Source organism: Culex pipiens, chromosome 2, assembly GCF_016801865.2.
Source record: "Culex pipiens pallens isolate TS chromosome 2, TS_CPP_V2, whole genome shotgun sequence".
NCBI lineage: Eukaryota > Metazoa > Arthropoda > Insecta > Diptera > Culicidae > Culex > Culex pipiens.
The window spans coordinates 29,309,490-29,328,127 of record NC_068938.1 but is presented as its reverse complement, the minus strand read 5'-3'; the positions used below and the strand labels follow the sequence as shown (position 1 = coordinate 29,328,127).

Below are 18,638 nucleotides of genomic sequence, written 5' to 3'. Positions count from 1 at the left end.
AAAACACTTGCACCGGCTCGACGAACTTGATGTTGGCCGCTTCCAGCTCCCGGACCACCCTCTCGAACTCCAGAATGTGCTCCTCCATGTCCTGCTCTTCGTCATACCGCAAGGTGGTAAACTGGTTCAACAGCAGAAACACGCCGGAAACTCCCTTCTTGTCGAACGCCTTCTGGAGGGTGTCCCAAATGGCCTTCGGAGACCGCTTTCCACGGATTCTTTCCAGCTGCGAGTCGGCAATCTTGTGGAGCAGGACCGACACACACTTCGCGTCCTCTTCTCTTCGGACGTTCCGAAGCGCTTCCTTCCGCGCCTGTTCCGCCGCATCATCCGCCTCCACCGCCGGGAAAAACGGTTCCTGTTCCAGCGTCCGCTGAACACAGTGAAAAATCTTCAGTTCCCGGAGGTAGGCCTCCATCCGAAGACTCCAATTCGGCCAATTCTTCCCGTTGTACAGGTACACTCGCGGATTTTGTTCGTATTCCATCGCGAGCACGTTTCTTTCCGCGTCTTACTTCCCGAAAAACTCAACTCAAATCGAATCGCGAAAAATGGCGTCACCTTCCCGAACTCTGCGCACGTGGAAAAAAATTTCCTTTCCGTTCGCGGTTACTATGGCAACGCGCCACGCGATGTGCTGGGCCACACAACCTGACGAGTTGGTGTTTATTCGGGGAAAGAGGAGGAATTCACAGTGGGTGGTGTTTAAATAATATCTTGCGCGTGGCATGGCCTGCTGCGCCTAAAGCTACTTAAAACTAAAACCAGGGTCGCACTTAGGGTTGACTCACAACAATAAGAAATACGGAATTGTAAATTGATTATTTACTAATAAAATAAATTGAATTGAATTGAATTTAATTATAAGAATTTATGATTTAAAAACTCCTTAATTATAAAATGCCACTATTGTTGCCGGCATAATCATATGGAGCATTTTTGGAGTCATTTAAGGTTTTCAGACCCAAATTAGGCCGATTTATAAGGCGGGTGACGAAAACTTTTTTACCAGCTTTATGAGAAAATACGAACTTCGTGATTGAGTTATCCGGAATAAAATTTTAGTGAGGACCTAGATTTTAAAATATTCAAATTATTTAACTTACCTTATTTGGAACTGGAATTACTTTATAAAAATGAGTCTAGCATTTAATAATTCTTGAAATTTTTTAATTCCGGTTTATTTTTTTTCTTGCAGTGGAATTTTTGAATATCCGTATTTTTAAATTTCTTAATTCCCGAATTTTTCAAATTTTTTAATCATTTCTATTAAATACAGAGCGGATTCGTTAATTCGAATTTCGCTACTTGGAATGTCCGCAAATTCGAATGCTCGCTAATTCGAACATATTCGAATTAAAAAGCACTCAAACGTTTCAACACCATTGTTCGATAATTTTCGAACACATGGTTTCAAGCTTATGACAGCTGTCAGTCTTTCCAATTAGCGAATGTGGATTCGCTCATTCGAATGCAGTTCCATTCGAATTAGCGAATCCGCTCTGTAATCAAAATTTTTTTAATTTTTGAATTTAGAATATTTTTATTTTTGTTTTTTTTTCCACAAAATTAAATGAATACCTGCGCAAAAAACAAAATCCGTCTTTTTAATTTTGACATTTCAAGATTCTGATCTCCGTTCCAGGCTTCAACCACAGATTAACTAGTTACTCTGTGCTTTCAAGCAAACCGTCTGTTCGGTCACCATCTGTGACCCTCTCTAATGTTACCCATTTCGTCGGCATTTCCCGTCAAACGTGCACTCGCATGCGCGAACAAACTGTCAAACTGTATCGCAAAATCATAACAAAAGTCGGTGCGTACGTGAGCCGCATGGTTCCCATTTTCGTCGTAAAGTTTAATTGATTTTCTGATAAAATTAGCAATTTAAAGTGTGTAAAAGTTACAGGAAATGAAAGCACTTTAATCGCTGGTTGTGTCAAGATACAATTTTCCGAAAATGGGTCTCAACGAGAAGGATTGGGATGCGGGCAGCAAAAACTTGAAAAAGGTGCAGAAAACGCTGGAGGACAAATGGAAGCTGGTGCCGGCGTTCCTGCAGATCAAGGGTCTGGTCAAGCAGCACATCGATTCGTTCAACTACTTCATCAACGTGGACATCAAGAACATTGTGCGGGCGAACGACGAAGTCAAGAGCGATGCCGATCCGTGCTTTTACCTCAAGTATCTGAACGTGGCCATCGGGATGCCGGACGTGGAGGAGGGTTTCAACAATACCAAGTCGACGACGCCGCACGAGTGCCGGCTGCGGGACATGACGTACGCGGCACCGATCACGGTGGATATTGAGTATACGAGGGGGACGCAGCGGGTCGTGCGGAATGGGTTGTTGATTGGACGGATGCCGATTATGCTGCGGTCGTCGAATTGTGTGCTCAGTGGGAAGTCCGAGTACGAGCTGTCGAAGGTGAACGAGTGTCCGCTGGATCCGGGCGGTTACTTTGTGATTCGTGGGACGGAGAAGGTGATTTTGATTCAGGAGCAGGTTTCCTGGAACAAGATGCTGACGGAGGATTACAACAACGTGATCCAGTGCCAGGTGACGAGTTCGACGCACGAGAAGAAGTCGCGGACGATTCTGCTGTCCAAGCATGGCAAGTACTACCTGAAGCACAACTCGATGACGGAGGAGATTCCGGTGGCGATCATTTTTAAGGCGATGGGGATTGCGTCGGATCAGGAGATTATGCAGCTGGTGGGGATCGATACGGAGACGCAGAAGAGGCTGGCGCCTTCGCTGCTGGAAGCAGCGAATCACAAGGTTTACACCCAGCAGCGTGCGTTGGAGTACATGGGATCGAAGTTGATTGCGAAGCGGTTCACGACGGCGGCCACGAAGTACAAGACGACGGCGGATGAGGCGCGGGATTTGCTGGCGACGACGATTTTGGCGCACGTCCCGGTTAACAACTTTAACTTTCAGGTGAGGTCTTGGTTGTCGAATTGAAGTTCATGGTCATTATTTCAAGATTTCTCAATAGTAAGATAACGATCTACCTTCGACAAATTACGATATCGAGAAATTACAATCGAAATTTCATTATCGAAAATTCTCGGTCGTGTGACTAGAAATTATAATCAAAATTGGTAAAAGCATTTTTTATATTTATAAAAAAGGTCAAAAAAAAAGAGATAAAAAAATTATAAATATATTAAAAACTTTGAAGGAAATCAAAAATTTAAAAATATTAAGAATTACTTTCTTTTTTAAATTTGATTCTTTGAAATGTAAAAGAAAAACAAATACAAAAACAAATAAAAATTGCCCCCTTCTTCAAAATCGGCCCGAAAAATCAGGAGGCAAAACATTGCTTTTCAAAGAACTTCAAAATCTAATGAGAATAGAAGTCTAAACAACTGAAAACTACTTAAAATGCAGTTTCCTCCGTTTAAAATCACATTATGCATGTTTTTTTGCTCGATTCAAAATATTTTGAAGTTTTGTGAATTTAAATTTTTCGCAAAATATGTTTTTTGTTCAGTTCTTAAGGCTCTGGAAGGCATCATTCTCGATCGGCCATTTGGTGGCCATGTTTGTTTTAGAAAAACATTCAAATCTTGATTTAGAATGTATCAATCAAAAAATGGTTTTCTTTGTGTTGTTTGTAGAAGCATTTTACATATCGTGATTATTTTTTCATTTCAATTTACTATTTCTGGACCCTGAATTCAGAACCATCATTGACAGTCATTGCCCCAAGAGTGAAGGACACCATCTACGACCTTAAATATTTTAAAAACTAATGATTGCAAAAAAAACTGTTAAAAATTATTTTCTGCTCCATTTTTTTTCAATTTGCGAGGTTATTTTTTTTCTGAATTAAAAACAAATGTTGTTTTATTTTTTTAAATTTTCAATATTATGAATTTTTTTAAAGTTTTGATATTCCTAAAAACTTTTATTTACATTTTTTTTAAATTTGATACAGATTCGAAATAAAAAGAATAAAAATTAACAAAAATAAAAAACATCCGATTTTTTTTAACTTTGTAATTTTTTTTTTTTAAATTACAGATTCTGCAAATTTTAAATTTGAGCAAATTCTTAAAATTTTAATTTTTTTACAAATTTTACAAATTTTACAAATTTTACAAACTTTACAAATTTTACAAATTTTACAAATTTTACAAATTTTACAAATTTTACAAATTTTACAAATTTTACAAATTTAATTTTTTTACAAATTTTACAAATTTTACATATTTTACAAATTTTACAAATTTTACAAATTTTACAAATTTTACAAATTTTACAAATTTTACAAATTTTACAAATTTTACAAATTTTACAAATTTTACAAATTTTACAAATTTTACAAATTTTACAAATTTTACAAATTTTACAAATTTTACAAATTTTACAAATTTTACAAATTTTACAAATTTTACAAATTTTACAAATTTTACAAATTTTACAAATATTACAAATATGACAAATTTTACAAATTTTACAAATTTTAAAAATTTTACAAATTTTACAAATTTTAAAAATTTTACAAATTTTAAAAATTTTACAAATTTCAAAAATTTTAAAAATTTTACAGATTTTACAAATTTTACAAATTTTACAAATTTTACAAATTTTACAAATTTTACAAATTTTACAAATTTTACAAATTTTACAAATTTTACAAATTTTACAAATTTTACAAATTTTACAAATTTTACAAATTTTACAAATTTTACAAATTTTACAAATTTTACAAATTTTACAAATTTTACAAATTTTACAAATTTTACAAATTTTACAAATTTTAACAAATTTTAACAAATTTCACAAATTTTAACAAATTTTAACAAATTTTACAAATTTTACAAATTTTACAAATTTTACAAATTTTACAACTTTTACAAATTTTACAAATTTTACAAATTTTACAAATTTTACAAATTTTACAAATTTTACAAATTTTACAAATTTTACAAATTTTACAAATTTTACAAATTTTACAAATTTTACAAATTTTACAAATTTTACGAATTTAGCAAATTTTACAAATTTATTTTTTTTACGAATTTTAAAAATTTTATGACTATGAATAACTATCCCACATCTATTAGCTATTTCGAAGGTTATTTTTGCATTTTTTTTCCTTCTCTGTTCAATTCGTTCTCCTTAGTAAGAGTAAACTCTCTCCCCAATAAGAACAAATCAGCTGTTGAAAGGTAGTCCATATCTCAGCTCAGTATAACAACTGCACCAATGTATTTGTTAAAGCAACCAAATAAATGAAATGAAATAAATGAAACAAATTTTATGAATTTTACGATTTTTATAAATTTTACATATTAAAGTATATTAAAAAAAAAAAATTGAAAAAAAAGAAAAAAAATGATTTTAGAATTTTTACCAATTTCAAAAAAAAAGATAAAACTTTTGGAAATGTTAGAAATAAAAAAAAATAGAAATTTTTTAATTTTAGTTTTTTTTATTTAAATTAAAAGATATCTCAGAATAATTTTTTTTATTTGGGTTTTTAAATTTAAGATATTTTAGAAATAAAAAAAAACCCCAGCATTTTCTTTTTTTTTGGAAATTAAAAAAAATGAAAATTTAGAAAATTTAAAGCTATAAATTTTAAAAACCTTAGTGATTTAAATAAAAATCGCTTTTCGTTACTATTCAAAGCTTTCGTTTTTTTAATTTTTATAAATTTTATAAAATTAGAAATTTGAGAAGTTGTAAAAATTTTAGAAATTTATTTTTTATTTTAGAAATTTTATTCTTGGTTGTTTGTGACTAAAAATTACTATCCCCCGCAGGTCAAAGCGATCTACGTGGCGCTGATGATACGGCGCGTGATGGCCGCCGAGCTGGACCGGTCGGCGGTGGACGACCGCGACTACTACGGCAACAAGCGGCTCGAGCTGGCCGGTTCGCTGCTGTCGCTGATGTTCGAGGACCTGTTCAAGCGCTTCAACTGGGAGCTGAAGATGATCGCCGACAAGAACATTCCGAAGATCAAGGCGGCCCAGTTTGACATTGTGAAGCACATGCGGGCGGCGTTGATTTCGACGGGGTTGGAGACGGCGATTTCGACGGGGAATTGGACGATCAAGCGGTTCAAGATGGAGCGGGCGGGTGTGACGCAGGTGTTGTCGCGGTTGAGCTACATTTCGGCGCTGGGGATGATGACCCGGGTGAACTCGCAGTTTGAGAAGACGCGGAAGGTGTCGGGGCCGCGATCGCTGCAGCCGAGCCAGTGGGGAATGCTGTGTCCGTCGGATACGCCCGAGGGCGAGGCTTGCGGGTTGGTGAAGAACTTGGCGCTGATGACGCACATTACGACGGAGGTGGACGAGGAACCTGTTATTCGGTTGGCGTACAATTCTGGGGTGGAGGATATTCGCTTGCTTGGAGGGGAGACGATCAACAATCCGAAGGTGTTTATGGTGTTCATAAATGGTAACATTTTGGGAGTGACGATCATGTACAAGCGCCTGGTGGAGGTGTTCCGGATGATGCGTAGGAAGGGGTTGATTGGGTCTTTTGTGTCGATTCATACGTCGTTTTCTCAACGTTGTGTTTACATTCACACGGATGGCGGGAGATTGTGCCGGCCGTATATCATCGTTCAGAACGGACAACCGCTGGTGAAGCAGGAGCACATTGAGCAGTTGAAGTTGGGGTTGCGCAAGTTTGACGACTTTTTGCACGACGGGTTGATTGAATATCTGGACGTGAACGAGGAGAACGATTCGTTCATCGCGTATCAGGAGCTTGATATTGATCCGGAGAAGACGACCCACTTGGAGATTGAACCGTTTACTTTGTTGGGAGTTTGCGCTGGGTTGGTTCCGTACCCGCATCACAACCAGAGTCCCCGTAACACGTACCAGTGCGCTATGGGCAAGCAAGCTATGGGAATCATCGGGTACAACCAGAAGAACCGGATCGACACGTTGATGTACAACATTGTCTACCCGCAAACGCCGATGGTGCGCTCGCGGACGATCGAGTTGACCAACTTTGACAAGCTTCCGGCCGGGCAGAACGCCACGGTCGCCGTTATGAGCTACTCCGGGTACGATATCGAAGATGCGTTGATCTTGAACAAGGCCTCGATCGATCGCGGCTACGGACGCTGTCTGGTGTACAAAAACAGCAAGTGCACCATCAAACGGTACAGCAATCAGACTTTCGATCGCATCATGGGTCCCATGAAGGACTCGCTCACCAACAAGATCATCTTCCGGCATGAGTGTCTCGACACGGACGGCATCATCTCCCCTGGGGAGAAGGTCTCGTCCAAACAGACCATGGTTAACAAGGAAATGCCCGCCGTCAAGTCCATCAACCCGATCGAGCAGAAAGAGTCCGGCCAGCAGCCGATCGCGTACAGCGGCGTCCCGATCACGTACAAGGGCACGGAACCGAGCTACATCGAAAAGGTCATGGTTTCGACGAACAATGACGAAGAGTTCCTCGTCAAGATCCTGCTGCGTCAAACTCGCCGTCCGGAGATAGGCGACAAGTTCAGCTCGCGCCACGGCCAAAAAGGCGTCACCGGACTGATCGTCGAGCAGGAAGATCTGCCCTTCAACGACTTTGGCATGTCGCCGGACATGGTCATGAACCCGCACGGCTTCCCGTCCCGTATGACGGTCGGCAAAACGCTCGAACTGCTCGGCAGCAAAGCTGGCGTCCTCGAGGGCAAGTTCCACTACGGAACCGCTTTCGGCGGCTCCAAATGCCAAGATCTACAGGACGAACTGTTCAAGAACGGATTCAACTACCTCGGCAAGGACGTCTTTTACTCCGGAATCACCGGCGAACCGCTCGAGGCGTACATCTACTCCGGTCCCGTTTACTATCAGAAGCTCAAGCACATGGTGCAGGACAAGATGCACGCCCGAGCGCGGGGTCCACGCGCCGTCCTCACCCGTCAACCGACGCAAGGTCGTAGCCGCGAGGGTGGTCTCCGGCTGGGCGAGATGGAACGCGACTGTCTGATTTCGTACGGCGCCTCGATGCTGATCATGGAGCGGCTCATGATCTCGTCGGATGCGTTCGACGTGGACGTTTGCAACGTGTGCGGCCGGCTGGCGTACTCCTCGTGGTGCCACAATTGCCGCTCGTCGGCCAGCGTGTCCAAGATTTCGATGCCGTACGCGTGCAAGCTGCTGTTCCAGGAGCTGACCAGCATGAACATCGTGCCGCGGCTGAAGTTGCAGAATTACTAAGGTATGTCTCTATTTATCGTTTTTTCTCTTTCAAATTTGTCCAGAAATAAAACTACTTGAAGTCAGCTGGAGGCAGATTTAATCTTCCGAAACTTCCTGGCTATAAATGCAGTAAACTAATTAAACGCGCTTGAAGTACTTCTCCTCAATGTTCTTGCAGAACTGCGTCAAATTTCGATACTTGTTGATCGTAACGGCAAGCACGTTGTTCGGCAAGGTCATCGTGAAAATGCTGAACAGGTGGCCGAAAACCAGGGCGTCCAGTTCCGTTGGTCTAAAACGAAAATATCCGTTAAAATCAAGCAATATCAAAATATGATATCCAACCCACTTCTTCCCGTAAAAGTACGGCTTATCATCCAGCCGATAGCTCAACGACTGGCACAGCTTATCCACCCGATCCGTAACCTCCTCCTGGGTCAGCTTCAAAAACTCCGCCACCCCCAGCTGCCTCCTCACGGCCAGCTGCTTGCGCCAGTTCTGAATATAGTTCAACGGAAACGGATACACCGACCCATTCCGCGCCCGCGTCACCTTCTCCAGCACCTCCTTATCGACCCAGCTAACATACTGCTCCGCGTTCGTAAAGATCTGCTCCACCAGGCAGAGGTGCGCCCGCATGTCGTCCTTCTCCTCCGGCGCCAGCTCCGCCGTCAGCGAGTGGCCCTTCAGCTCGACGAAGCTCAGGATGTGTTCGAACTCGGCGTACGTGTAGTTTTCGACGCGCAGCACCGGCAGTTTGGTGCGCTTGCCGCCTGGGGACATAAATTCCGAGTTGGCGCGCAGTTCGACGGTGAACGGCAGGTCCAGCATGGTTAGATAGGTGCGGACCGCGAGGCAGCTGGCGTTTTCCGCGAGCAGGATCTGCTCCTCCTCGTACGGTTGGTAGAGGAAGGCTTTTTGGGGCCACGGTTGAGATGCTGGAAGAATGTTGTCCATTAGAAGAAATCGTTTTGTAAATTTGCAAAATAGTTCAAGCTGTCAAATGTTTCTACAGATTTATTTTTATTTGTTGCTGAGATCATTCTTACCAATGGTTTCATTCTTCAAATACTCGCTGGTAATTGCACTCATTTTATCGATTTATTTTTTGATTTGAAGAAGATTGGTAAAATTAAAAAAATACTTTTTCTCAAAAATTATTGCGTTCTCGTCTGATTCCGGGTGAAACACAAACAAAATTACATCATTCAACTGACAGCTGGTTTTTGTTATGATTGCAAAGCATTTTGACAGTTTGCGCATGTGCGTACACGCTTGTCGAGGAATGCTGACAAATTTACTAAAATTAATCTGGAAATCAAAGGTATCAGGAAAGGAGAATTTGCTTGATTTTCATACGAACATCATTATTGGAGCTATTTGAAATAATTTGATATTTAGGGACAAAACCTTGGACAAAACCCGTAACTTTTAAAACATAGAGAAGTACAGGTGAACAAATTTGTCTGTTTTCGGTATATCGCCTATCATTGTAGTTTGATTTTAACAACCGTCTGCCTGTGTGGATCAAACGGACCGCGCACTGGACCCACAATCCAGAGGTCGCCGGTTCGAATCCCGAGACGGACGCAAAATATTCTACGTGTACATATAGGTATTCGGCGCCCTCTCCCCGTGCCATACCTTCACACCTAGGAGACCCGGGAGGCGGAGTCTTGTCGCAAAAGAACGATACACACGCCTGTGGTTCCGTAGACGTAACCGCAAGGTTTAAGAGGGCCACATTATAAGGTGTTACGTTGAAAAGGTAATTTAAACATCTGAAGTTTTGCATGTACCAGTTTTTTCGTTCTGAATAGTCCTACAACTTTGCTAAAGACACCAAATCAATCAGAAAATTCCTTCAAAATTTACGTAGGTACCATTTTTAATTCGGACAACTGCCAAAATTGTATACAGACTTTTATAGGTGAACCAATGACCTAAAATGGCTTTTTTTGGTCATAGGGAAGGCCCCAAAAAATTTGAGCCGGATAAAAATAAATAAAATGCAATCCATTTCCAAGAACTGACCTATATTATCTCAGTGGAACAAAAAAAAGGCCAAACTTATTATTAGCTCAATCGTTTCCGTTTTAAATTTTTTTTAGATTTAGATTTCATATTTAAATTTTTGTATTGGTGTTCTAAATATTTAGACTACCCTTTTTTTTATTCATAAAAAGTATAAATTCAGTTCCCGATTCAAACATTCAAAATTTCGGAATTTTAAATTTCCTAATTCCAAAATCTAAATAATCTTCAACTAAACAATTTTCAACTAAAATAATGAATTCCTTAATTTAAAGCTATAAAAATATCAAATATCAGATCACAAAAAAATAAGGAACTCTAAAAAATCAAAAGACAAAAAACCCAAAACTTTTTCAAAGATTGGAAAATTGAAGAACTTGAAAATTTTATGATAAGTAGAATTAAAAGCAATAGAAATAAAAAGTAAAATGATTTCTTTTAAATTTTCGAAACTGAATTATATATTTTTTTTCATCATTTTATTTAAAGGTTTTGTCACCCCTTCAAAGCTGGCCCGAAAAATCAGAGAGCAAAAAAATTTTTTTTCAAAAAACTTCAAAATTTCAATGGAAATTTAAGTGCAATCAGATGAAATTGATTTAAAATGCAGGCCAAGGATTGATACCTAAGAGCATGCAATGGCACTGATCTTGTTGCGTGCTCTTCGGTTGACGTCCAGGTAAGGAACATCCTGGAAGGAGCGCAACAAACTACATACGTAGTTCTGTTAGATCATCCGAATTATCTTGATCAGAACAGTATAGCTCTAGTTCCTTGCAAGTGTCCTATTTTCTTACCTCCATGTTGGCTTGGTTTTCATGATGACCTAGCTGGTGGCCTGTGGAAACGGATCGTAAACCTTTGACCACCGCGGGTCAGAGTCGAGACGGCTGAAAGAAAGGGGCGCGACAATGTGGGAAAGGGAAGTAATTTGTGATTGTAGACGGTATTGTTTTGATTCGCAGTATGTTGAGTCAACTGCTGTGGATGTACCTGAAACATCGCACAATGGGGTTTCTCTTCTCTTCATTCTCAGCTACCACCAATCTCCTATTTTTATTTTGCTCTACTGATTCTCAATTCTTCACTGATTCTTCTATTTAATATCCATCATTTGATTTTGATTTTTCTCTTATCTCTCAAAGCTTTTCCACTCTTTTTTACCAATTGATACTGCTGTAACAAACTTTGTTTTTTTCCTTAAAAATATACTTTTCCTTAATGTACTAGTAATATCAAGTCTATTTATCATTTGCCTAATCTTTTTTGATTTTATTGCGAATTTCGTTATTTGAATAATTCTTTATCTGTCCTATAAATTATCATTACTATAATCTAAGCTTGTTTTTTTTTTTATCTCTATTTATTAACTTTTGTTTAATTTTATATCTATTACATGCAGCTTCTAATGTTTATTTTTTTAAATACAATCATCATTCTCTTTTTATTGATTCTTGATTTTTTATAAAATATATTCTCTTTTACTGTCTATTGTTTTCAATCCTCACCCTTTTTTCAAACAAGTGAGGTTTGAGGTCTTGCTCAATTTATGGAATGGTTAAAGAATTAACACAAATATTACTATTGTGCTTTTGGTAAACTTTAATAATATGCTTGGGACTAAAAATTGTAACAAAACACCGCGACAAAAGAAATAGCAACAGATAAACACGACTCAACAATAGGGAAGATTTCAGGAGAAAACAATTCACAGTAAAATAACAACTAGTTTTTGAATTCAAACTAAAAATAAAACATTTTTTGCTTTAATGAAAGTTGATAGGCATACTATAAATGGTTAGGCGCTTATACTTACATCAAACCCTACGTAATGTACCACCCCCGGCCGAGTTAAAATGCGTAACCGGAAAAGAAGGTGTGCATGCCTGGCACGAACACTCAAAGCGTGTTCTAGCGTGTTGCTCGTACTGACTCAGAGCAAGGGTGAGATGTAGGTGTAATGGCAGTGCATGTTCCTAGTGCATTAGATCGGTCAAGGCTCGTTCTTACACTGAAAATTGCGAATTGCGAATTTTGAATATTAAAAATATTAAATTAAAATTAAAATCTTTCAAAATGTTATGTATGTACTTCAAAATAACCAAAGATACGTTCTCTCCTGAAAAAGTTTTTGGCTTGTTTTTTTTGGATAGCTAAAAAAATATGAAAAATAATCTAAAAGACTTGCAATATGACTTCGTTAGCTTGTGTAGTCTTTCAAGTCCAAATATGAAATCTAGAGTTTTTTTTAAAGGTCTAAAGCTAATGTCTTTCATATGTTTATTGGACCTATAAAAAAAACTTTAGAAATCCCTTTTTTACTTTTCCGAAAAGCACCTTTAAATTTCCAAGCGGTGGAAAAACTAGTTTTTAAGTTAATTTGTATTTTAGGCGTTCAACATATTTTTTTTAAACGGGTTTTCTTTCAAAAGAATTCAACAATCAATATTTATGTAGTTTTACATCACAACATTTATGCCAACTGGTCCCGATCTACCCTCCAACAAACACGCATTATACCCAGTCACCGCCTGCTGCGCCAGCTCGACCACATCGGCCGCCGTTGCGTTTGCACAGACGGCGATGCGCGTCGAGAAGCTTTGCGTTTCCGCCGCTAACATCCGGTCGATCGCCTGCAGCTCCTGGACCACTTCCTCAGCGAGGATGAGAAATGCTCGGAAGTACGTGGAGGTGCATGCCGCGGTGAGACAGGTCTTGATTTGGGACGACCCAAAGGAGCTGGCTTTCGATTCGAGCTGGGCTAGCAGCGGGGACAGGATCAGCTTGTAGCGGATGGTTAGTGAGGGTTGTTCCGCTTTGAGGCAGTTGGCGAGGAGGGATGATTTTGGGGCGAGTTGGTGAAGTTGATGGAAGTAGCGTTCGGAGCAGATGGGGCCGAAGGTTGTGAATTCGTTGGTGGAGGTCGTGTTGGTGATGTATCGGATGGAGCTGGTTAAGGCGTTGGCGGCGGTTGCGGTTGCGAAGGCCATGGTTCGGTTGACGTTTGCTTGAAGGTGGTTGAGATTCATGGTGGTGTTGAGTCCGAATACTAGGTTGGCGTTGCCAACCACTCCTAGGAATAGGACAAGGTCGGTTATGTTGCCGCCGTTGAAGTCTTGAGGGTTTGTGGTGATGTCGGCGTATGATTCAGCGATGTTTGAGGTAACGGACTGGATTGGTTGTAAGAGCTGATTGCTGGCATCCTTGGCGGATTTGGTGAAATCTTCTACGACACTGGTTATGGTGGTTATTGAGGTATCGATCGTTGTATTGATGTTGACGATGTAAACCGTTGCGTTGTTCTTATCTTGAACTATTTCAGTGAACAAACTGCCAAGGTTTGTGACGCTTGTAGAAATGTTCCATAGGACGTCTGCTACCTTGTCCACTAGATCCGGAGTGACTGTAGCGCTAAGATTTCTAGTATTGTTTGGGGTGAACTGGAAGGTATTGATCGCCACTCCAACCTCAATGTACACTGCCGTAAGGGTCTTAACCTGGTGTTGTAGAGCGGTCAGATTTCCAAGAACTGCATCGGACGTAGATCGCTTCACGACTGACTCCAAAGCCTCAGCGGCTTCAATCGCATCCTGCAATCCTATCTCGGCCATAACATCGGCTTTGTACAGTCTACCAAACACGACGTTCGGGGTACTCGTGCTGTCCACAACTGCTTCTTGCGCCGCCAAGAATACCCCACTTATGGTCTGGTTCACAATGTTCGTAACGCTGACTACCGTAGCCAACGCTCCACTTCGATCCAACTCAAGATCCACCTCGATCGTAGCGTTTGCCTCCAACAAAGGCACCAGACCTTCTCCGATCGCTTCGTTGACGATCTGGACAAGATCTGGAATGACTTCAGCCAGCCCTAAATCTGCCCTGAGGTCACCAACAAACAGCGTGACCAAGGTCAGAACCACCCTAGCCGCTTGACCCATCCTGCACAATGCGATTCCCGATTGGACACGCACATCATTTATACCAGGTCGCGTGCGCGACCTCTGTTGTGAAACGCGCCCAGTGGGAACGAAAACAATGCGCGTCAAATCGGTACAAGTGGTTTACTAAACAACGCGTGGCGCTATCGCGCGACTACCCTCACGTTTGGGGCTGTTTCATAACGATCGCGGTGCGGAGGTTCTTTCGATACATGAGATGTAACTAAGTAGGTGCTTGTAACGATCTTTATTCCGGTATAATTTGCAATTTGACAAATATGAACAACAATGAAAACAATATGAACATTTCATGATCCTGATCTCCGACGAGGTTTTGTTGAGCAAAACTACTTTTCAAAACACGATGTCGTAACATTGCTACGGTACGATTTCCGTAGTAATTTTACAATAGGGTGAAACCTTGATTGTAAACAAGCAGCCTATCCCACTCACACTTAACGTGAACTGTCACTTAAGCAGAAGGGATAGACTGTTTGTTTACAATCAAGGTTTCGCCCCATTGAAAAGTTAGTATGGATTTGGTGAAGCATTCGATGGTATGTCATTTGGATCATCGACGGAGTCATGATTTCAATGAATAAATGTTCATGATCTAACGCGTTCCTAGTTCCCCGTTTCCAAACAAGCGGCGTAACTCGACACAATCTGCTGCACAATTTCCTGGACGTCCGCCGTAACAGCTTCCGCACACGTTCCAATTCTCAGCGCCAACGCTCGGATCTTGAACACGATCGCGTTGTGCACCAACTGCAGCTGAATGTGCGTCTCTTGAGTGAGATCTGGAAAAACGGAAAAGTACTGCGCAAAAAACGTCAGTTTAGGTCCCGTTGAGTATCTCTATATACACTATGATCTTACCGTTGAGCTGCACGCTCCAAGAGTATTGCTGCAGCCGAGGATCTGCGAAGCCGTGATCGCCACCGAATCCGTGCGAACCGACGTCAGCAGCGAATCCAACAGCAAGTAGAAGTCTTCTAACGGAGTGATCTCCGGGCAGCCCGCCAGACGGTTCACCTGAAGAAGTGCCCGCTGGAGTTGTGCTTGATACCGGTTGGAGCACGCCGTAGAGAAGTCGCTGACCGTCAGCAGAGCCGAGTCGGTGAGGTTTCGGATCCCATTACACACAGCCCCTGTGGCATCGCGAGTTTCGTTAGCCAACAACTCGTCAATGTAGTCCTGCAGGTCAACCATGCTGAGCGTAATATTTTGAACAAGATCATTGCTGTGACTGTCAACCAGATCCAAGAAGGCGGTCAAGTTGCTGATGTCCCCACCGTTGAAGTTCTGCGCAGCAGATGTAATCGGGACGTACGCTTGGCTGATGTTGCCGGCCAACACTCCGGCCGTCGCGGTCAGGTTTGCGATCGTCGTAGATATCGAGCTGTTGAACATGCTCAGCTGAGCTCTAACTTTGCTTACGGCGCTGTTTGTTGTGGCGTTCGCAGCTGAGAAGTACCCAACTGCGGCAATCTGTTTCATAACAATATCCGGGAACAAATCCGCCAGATTCGCTACCTTGCTTGAGATATCACCGAGGACAGCGGCCAGCCTGTTCACCAACTTCGGAGTGATCTCAGTACTGATGTCTCTGCTTCTGTTCGGAAACAGCGTAATCGTATTTGCAGCTGCTCCAAGCTCCGTGTACACCGAGGTCAGGTTCTTGATCTGATTCTGGATCACACTCAAATTCCCTTCAATAGCTTGGTACACCGACTTCCTCAAAATCGCCCTCAACGGAACGGCACTAGCAATCGCATTCTGCATGTTTATCTCAGCATTAATATTCGCTCTAAACACGTGACTAAACACACTATTCGGCGGTCCAGTACTATCCAAAACTGCATTCCCGGTCGCGGCAAGCACCTCTCCAATGCTTCCATTAACCACATTAATCACCCCCACAATAGCACCCAAAGCTCCGGTCGGATCCAACGCCGGATCAACCTCGATCGTGGCGTTCACCTCCAGCAACGGCTCAACCCCCAACCCAATGGCATCCTCCACCTTCACCGCCAAGTCGGGCACCTCCTGGTTCAGCCCAAGATCCGCTCGAACTCCACCCACCACCGCGCCCAAAAGTCCCACAACAATCCACCCGAACCCGAACATTGCCACTAAACTTGGCCGTTTAGGCACGCACTTCTTTTATACTAAGTTCGAGGCTTAGTTAGTACATGCAGCAGGATTCGTGGAACACACGTTGTTGGGTAAACATTCTGGAAGAATGCGTCGTGTGGCTGCGGCCAGCGGTTTATCGGAGAAATTGTTTGTTTAATATAGTGGGAGATGCGCACGTGCTTCGTGTTAGAGCAATCTTTTCGTGTAAGCGCCTCTTGATTAGCTTATGGTTGGATTTATTAATTTCTGATACTTACTATTCTTTGATATAGTTAATTTAATGCATTTTTCCCTAATTATTTTTCAATTTAAAATGTTTTTCATTCTTGAAAAAAAGTTAAAGTATCATTCAATCTTCTTAGCTTTTGATTGAAAGCTTTTACTTGAAACATTTATTTCTAATTTTTAAAGTGTAGGTAATTAAAAAGTTTCACGATTTTCACGAATGTTTCATATTTTAACATTGAAAATCGGACCATTAGTTGCTGAGATATCGACATTAGAAAATGGTGGGTTGTTTGGGTGAGACTTAGAAAACTTCAATTTTCATGTCGTCAGTTGTGTGCTATCTTGTGACAACGACCATTTAGTACTTTTCGAGAAAATCGATTTTTAAAGTTTGTTGGCAAATAATTTCAAAACTATGAATGATAGAGCCAAACATTTTCAAGCAATCGGTTCGTATACTATCGCTTAACAAACGCTCCAAGTTTCAACTAATTTGGTTACACCAGTTAAAAGATACAGTAAATAATGTAAACAAAAATTTGAAAAGCACGTGTCACAAGTGTGTTTCGAAAATAAAATTGTACTACTTGTCACAAGTGTGCACAGAATTTCCATACAAACTAAAATAGACTTAAATCAATAGTTTAACCGACTTAATCAGTATATTTTCAAAAACAAAAGATTGCATTGCCTTTAGAAAATGTGTATCAACAAAAATTTGTGAAAAACAAGACAAATTTTCCACATTTTCCAACAACATGTATGACGAGTAACAAGTGTGCACAATCATTTTGATGATAAATTGGTCTATGTCACAAGTGTGTATTGCGATATCCGGGAAACGGAAGCGAGTTTCCAAAATCGGGTTAAAGCATCTTGTAGTGTTTGTTAAGTATAGCAAAACGTCATCATTAACTCATTTTCGACCAAAAAGGTCTATGTCACAAGATAGCACACAGTTGACGATGTTTCTTTTTCTTTAAGCCGCTGCACACCGGGCGAAATCGGACTTAATTAATCGCTGCTGGTTCCCGTGTATGCAAACTAGTGTCTCTTGTGTAAAAAATCCGGGTAATCGATTGGTGATGGTTTCATCCACCGCACGAAACGGCAAAGGGTCCATTTTGCCCCAATTCTCCATATTTCAACAATTTTTCTTTAAAATCGCTCTGTATTTAGAAAGGAGGCTCCATGAGGCCATCCAAAATACACTTAACTTATGTAAAAATGTCCCAGGAATCCATTAAAAATAACCACATGCACCGCAAAAATCATCTAGGGCCCATTTAACCCCAATTCCGCTATAAAAGCATTTTTGGACGTTTTCAAATGTTAGGTCGGTTTTTAAAAATCTGAAAATATTTTTATCGGAAAGATCAGACAATTTTACATAGGAATGATCATATACACTTGACAGCCGCGATTAATTAAGTCCGATTTTGGATAAGATTTCACCCACTGTGCGCTGTATCTCAGCAACCAGAGGTCCAATCTTCAAAGTCTCTTAGACAATTTCATAGCAAATTCTCAGAACTTTTAAAACTTTTAAAACTTAAAAAAAAATTAGAAATGGTCACTCATGGTCACTGTTTTTAAAAATCGAAAAACTGCAAATATTTTATTAAAATCAAACTTTCGGTGGCTATATCTTGAAAACGAAGCCCTTTATCAAAAATCTGTAAAGTACTTTTCGATTGCAAATTCAATTTTACATAAACAAATTAAGTCAAATTTGTTATTGCATGAAATTTCGATTTTTCCAAAAATCACTATTTTTCAAAAGTTTATAACTTGGCGGCAGATTTTTTGTCCATACTTCTCTATAGCACAAAAATTGCGGGTTTTTGTCCCCTAAAATATATTAAAAAATCTCGAAAATCAAAAAATGCGATTTTTTGGAAATTGAGTTTTTGTGAAAAAAATGTTAATAAAAAAATCGGCAAATTTGTTTTTCCGTGTACCTATTTTTTCCGCAATATTCCTCAACAATACCTACAACTTTGCCGAAGACACCAAATTGATCATGAATTGAATTGAATTCACTCAAAAGTTAAAGCTGTTTAAATATTTACGTACCATTTTTGTATGGACAGCTGCCAAAATTGTATG

The 18,638-nt window shown here is 40.3% G+C and overlaps 4 protein-coding genes across 5 annotated transcripts in view; 1 reads left to right on the top strand and 3 right to left on the bottom strand.

Moving 5' to 3' along the window:
- The first annotated feature begins 1,796 nt into the window (after nucleotides 1–1,796).
- The window catches only part of LOC120415540 (DNA-directed RNA polymerase III subunit RPC2-like), a 34,427-nt gene continuing 17,585 nt past the window's right edge, over nucleotides 1,797–18,638 (top strand). The window contains exons 1-3 of one of the 2 annotated variants that reach the window (XM_039577106.2): nucleotides 1,797–1,851; nucleotides 1,904–2,944; nucleotides 5,785–8,270. In XM_039577106.2, coding sequence (XP_039433040.1) covers nucleotides 1,961–2,944; nucleotides 5,785–8,205 — 3,405 coding nt within the window. In that variant the 5' untranslated portion in view covers nucleotides 1,797–1,851; nucleotides 1,904–1,960 and the 3' untranslated portion in view covers nucleotides 8,206–8,270. Of the gene's footprint in view, nucleotides 2,945–5,784; nucleotides 8,271–18,638 lie in introns of those variants that run through there. The other variant, XM_052707580.1, reaches the window with a different exon arrangement.
- On the bottom strand, nucleotides 8,268–9,394 carry LOC120415542 (metaxin-2-like). The gene is made up of 3 exons (XM_039577109.2): nucleotides 9,237–9,394; nucleotides 8,537–9,125; nucleotides 8,268–8,479 (listed from the first exon to the last, which is right to left on the bottom strand). The coding sequence occupies exons 1-3, from the start codon at nucleotides 9,277–9,279 to the stop codon at nucleotides 8,326–8,328; spliced, it is 786 nt and encodes a 261-aa protein (XP_039433043.1). The 5' UTR covers nucleotides 9,280–9,394; the 3' UTR covers nucleotides 8,268–8,325.
- Nucleotides 12,681–14,162, bottom strand: LOC120415592 (uncharacterized). Its single transcript, XM_039577185.2, has one exon. It carries the CDS (start codon nucleotides 14,160–14,162, stop codon nucleotides 12,681–12,683), a length of 1,482 nt encoding a protein of 493 aa, XP_039433119.1.
- Nucleotides 14,787–16,322, bottom strand: LOC120415593 (uncharacterized). The gene is made up of 2 exons (XM_039577186.2): nucleotides 15,042–16,322; nucleotides 14,787–14,981 (listed from the first exon to the last, which is right to left on the bottom strand). Exons 1-2 carry the CDS (start codon nucleotides 16,290–16,292, stop codon nucleotides 14,787–14,789), a joined length of 1,446 nt encoding a protein of 481 aa, XP_039433120.1. The 5' UTR covers nucleotides 16,293–16,322.

Excerpts from the sequence above, each read along its gene's own strand:
- LOC120415542 (XM_039577109.2), bottom strand. The coding sequence starts at position 9,279 with ATGAGTGCAATTACCAGCGAGTATTTGAAGAATGAAACCATTG. Across the intron at positions 9,126-9,236 it reads TTTGAAGAATGAAACCATTG|CATCTCAACCGTGGCCCCAA; the intron begins GTAAGAATGATC and ends ACATTCTTCCAG. Across the intron at positions 8,480-8,536 it reads CCGTACTTTTACGGGAAGAA|ACCAACGGAACTGGACGCCC; the intron begins GTGGGTTGGATA and ends TTTTCGTTTTAG.
- LOC120415592 (XM_039577185.2), bottom strand. The coding sequence starts at position 14,162 with ATGGGTCAAGCGGCTAGGGTGGTTCTGACCTTGGTCACGCTGTTTGTT.
- LOC120415593 (XM_039577186.2), bottom strand. The coding sequence starts at position 16,292 with ATGTTCGGGTTCGGGTGGATTGTTGTGGGACTTTTGGGCGCGGTGGTG. Across the intron at positions 14,982-15,041 it reads TTGGAGCGTGCAGCTCAACG|TACTTTTCCGTTTTTCCAGA; the intron begins GTAAGATCATAG and ends TTTTTTGCGCAG.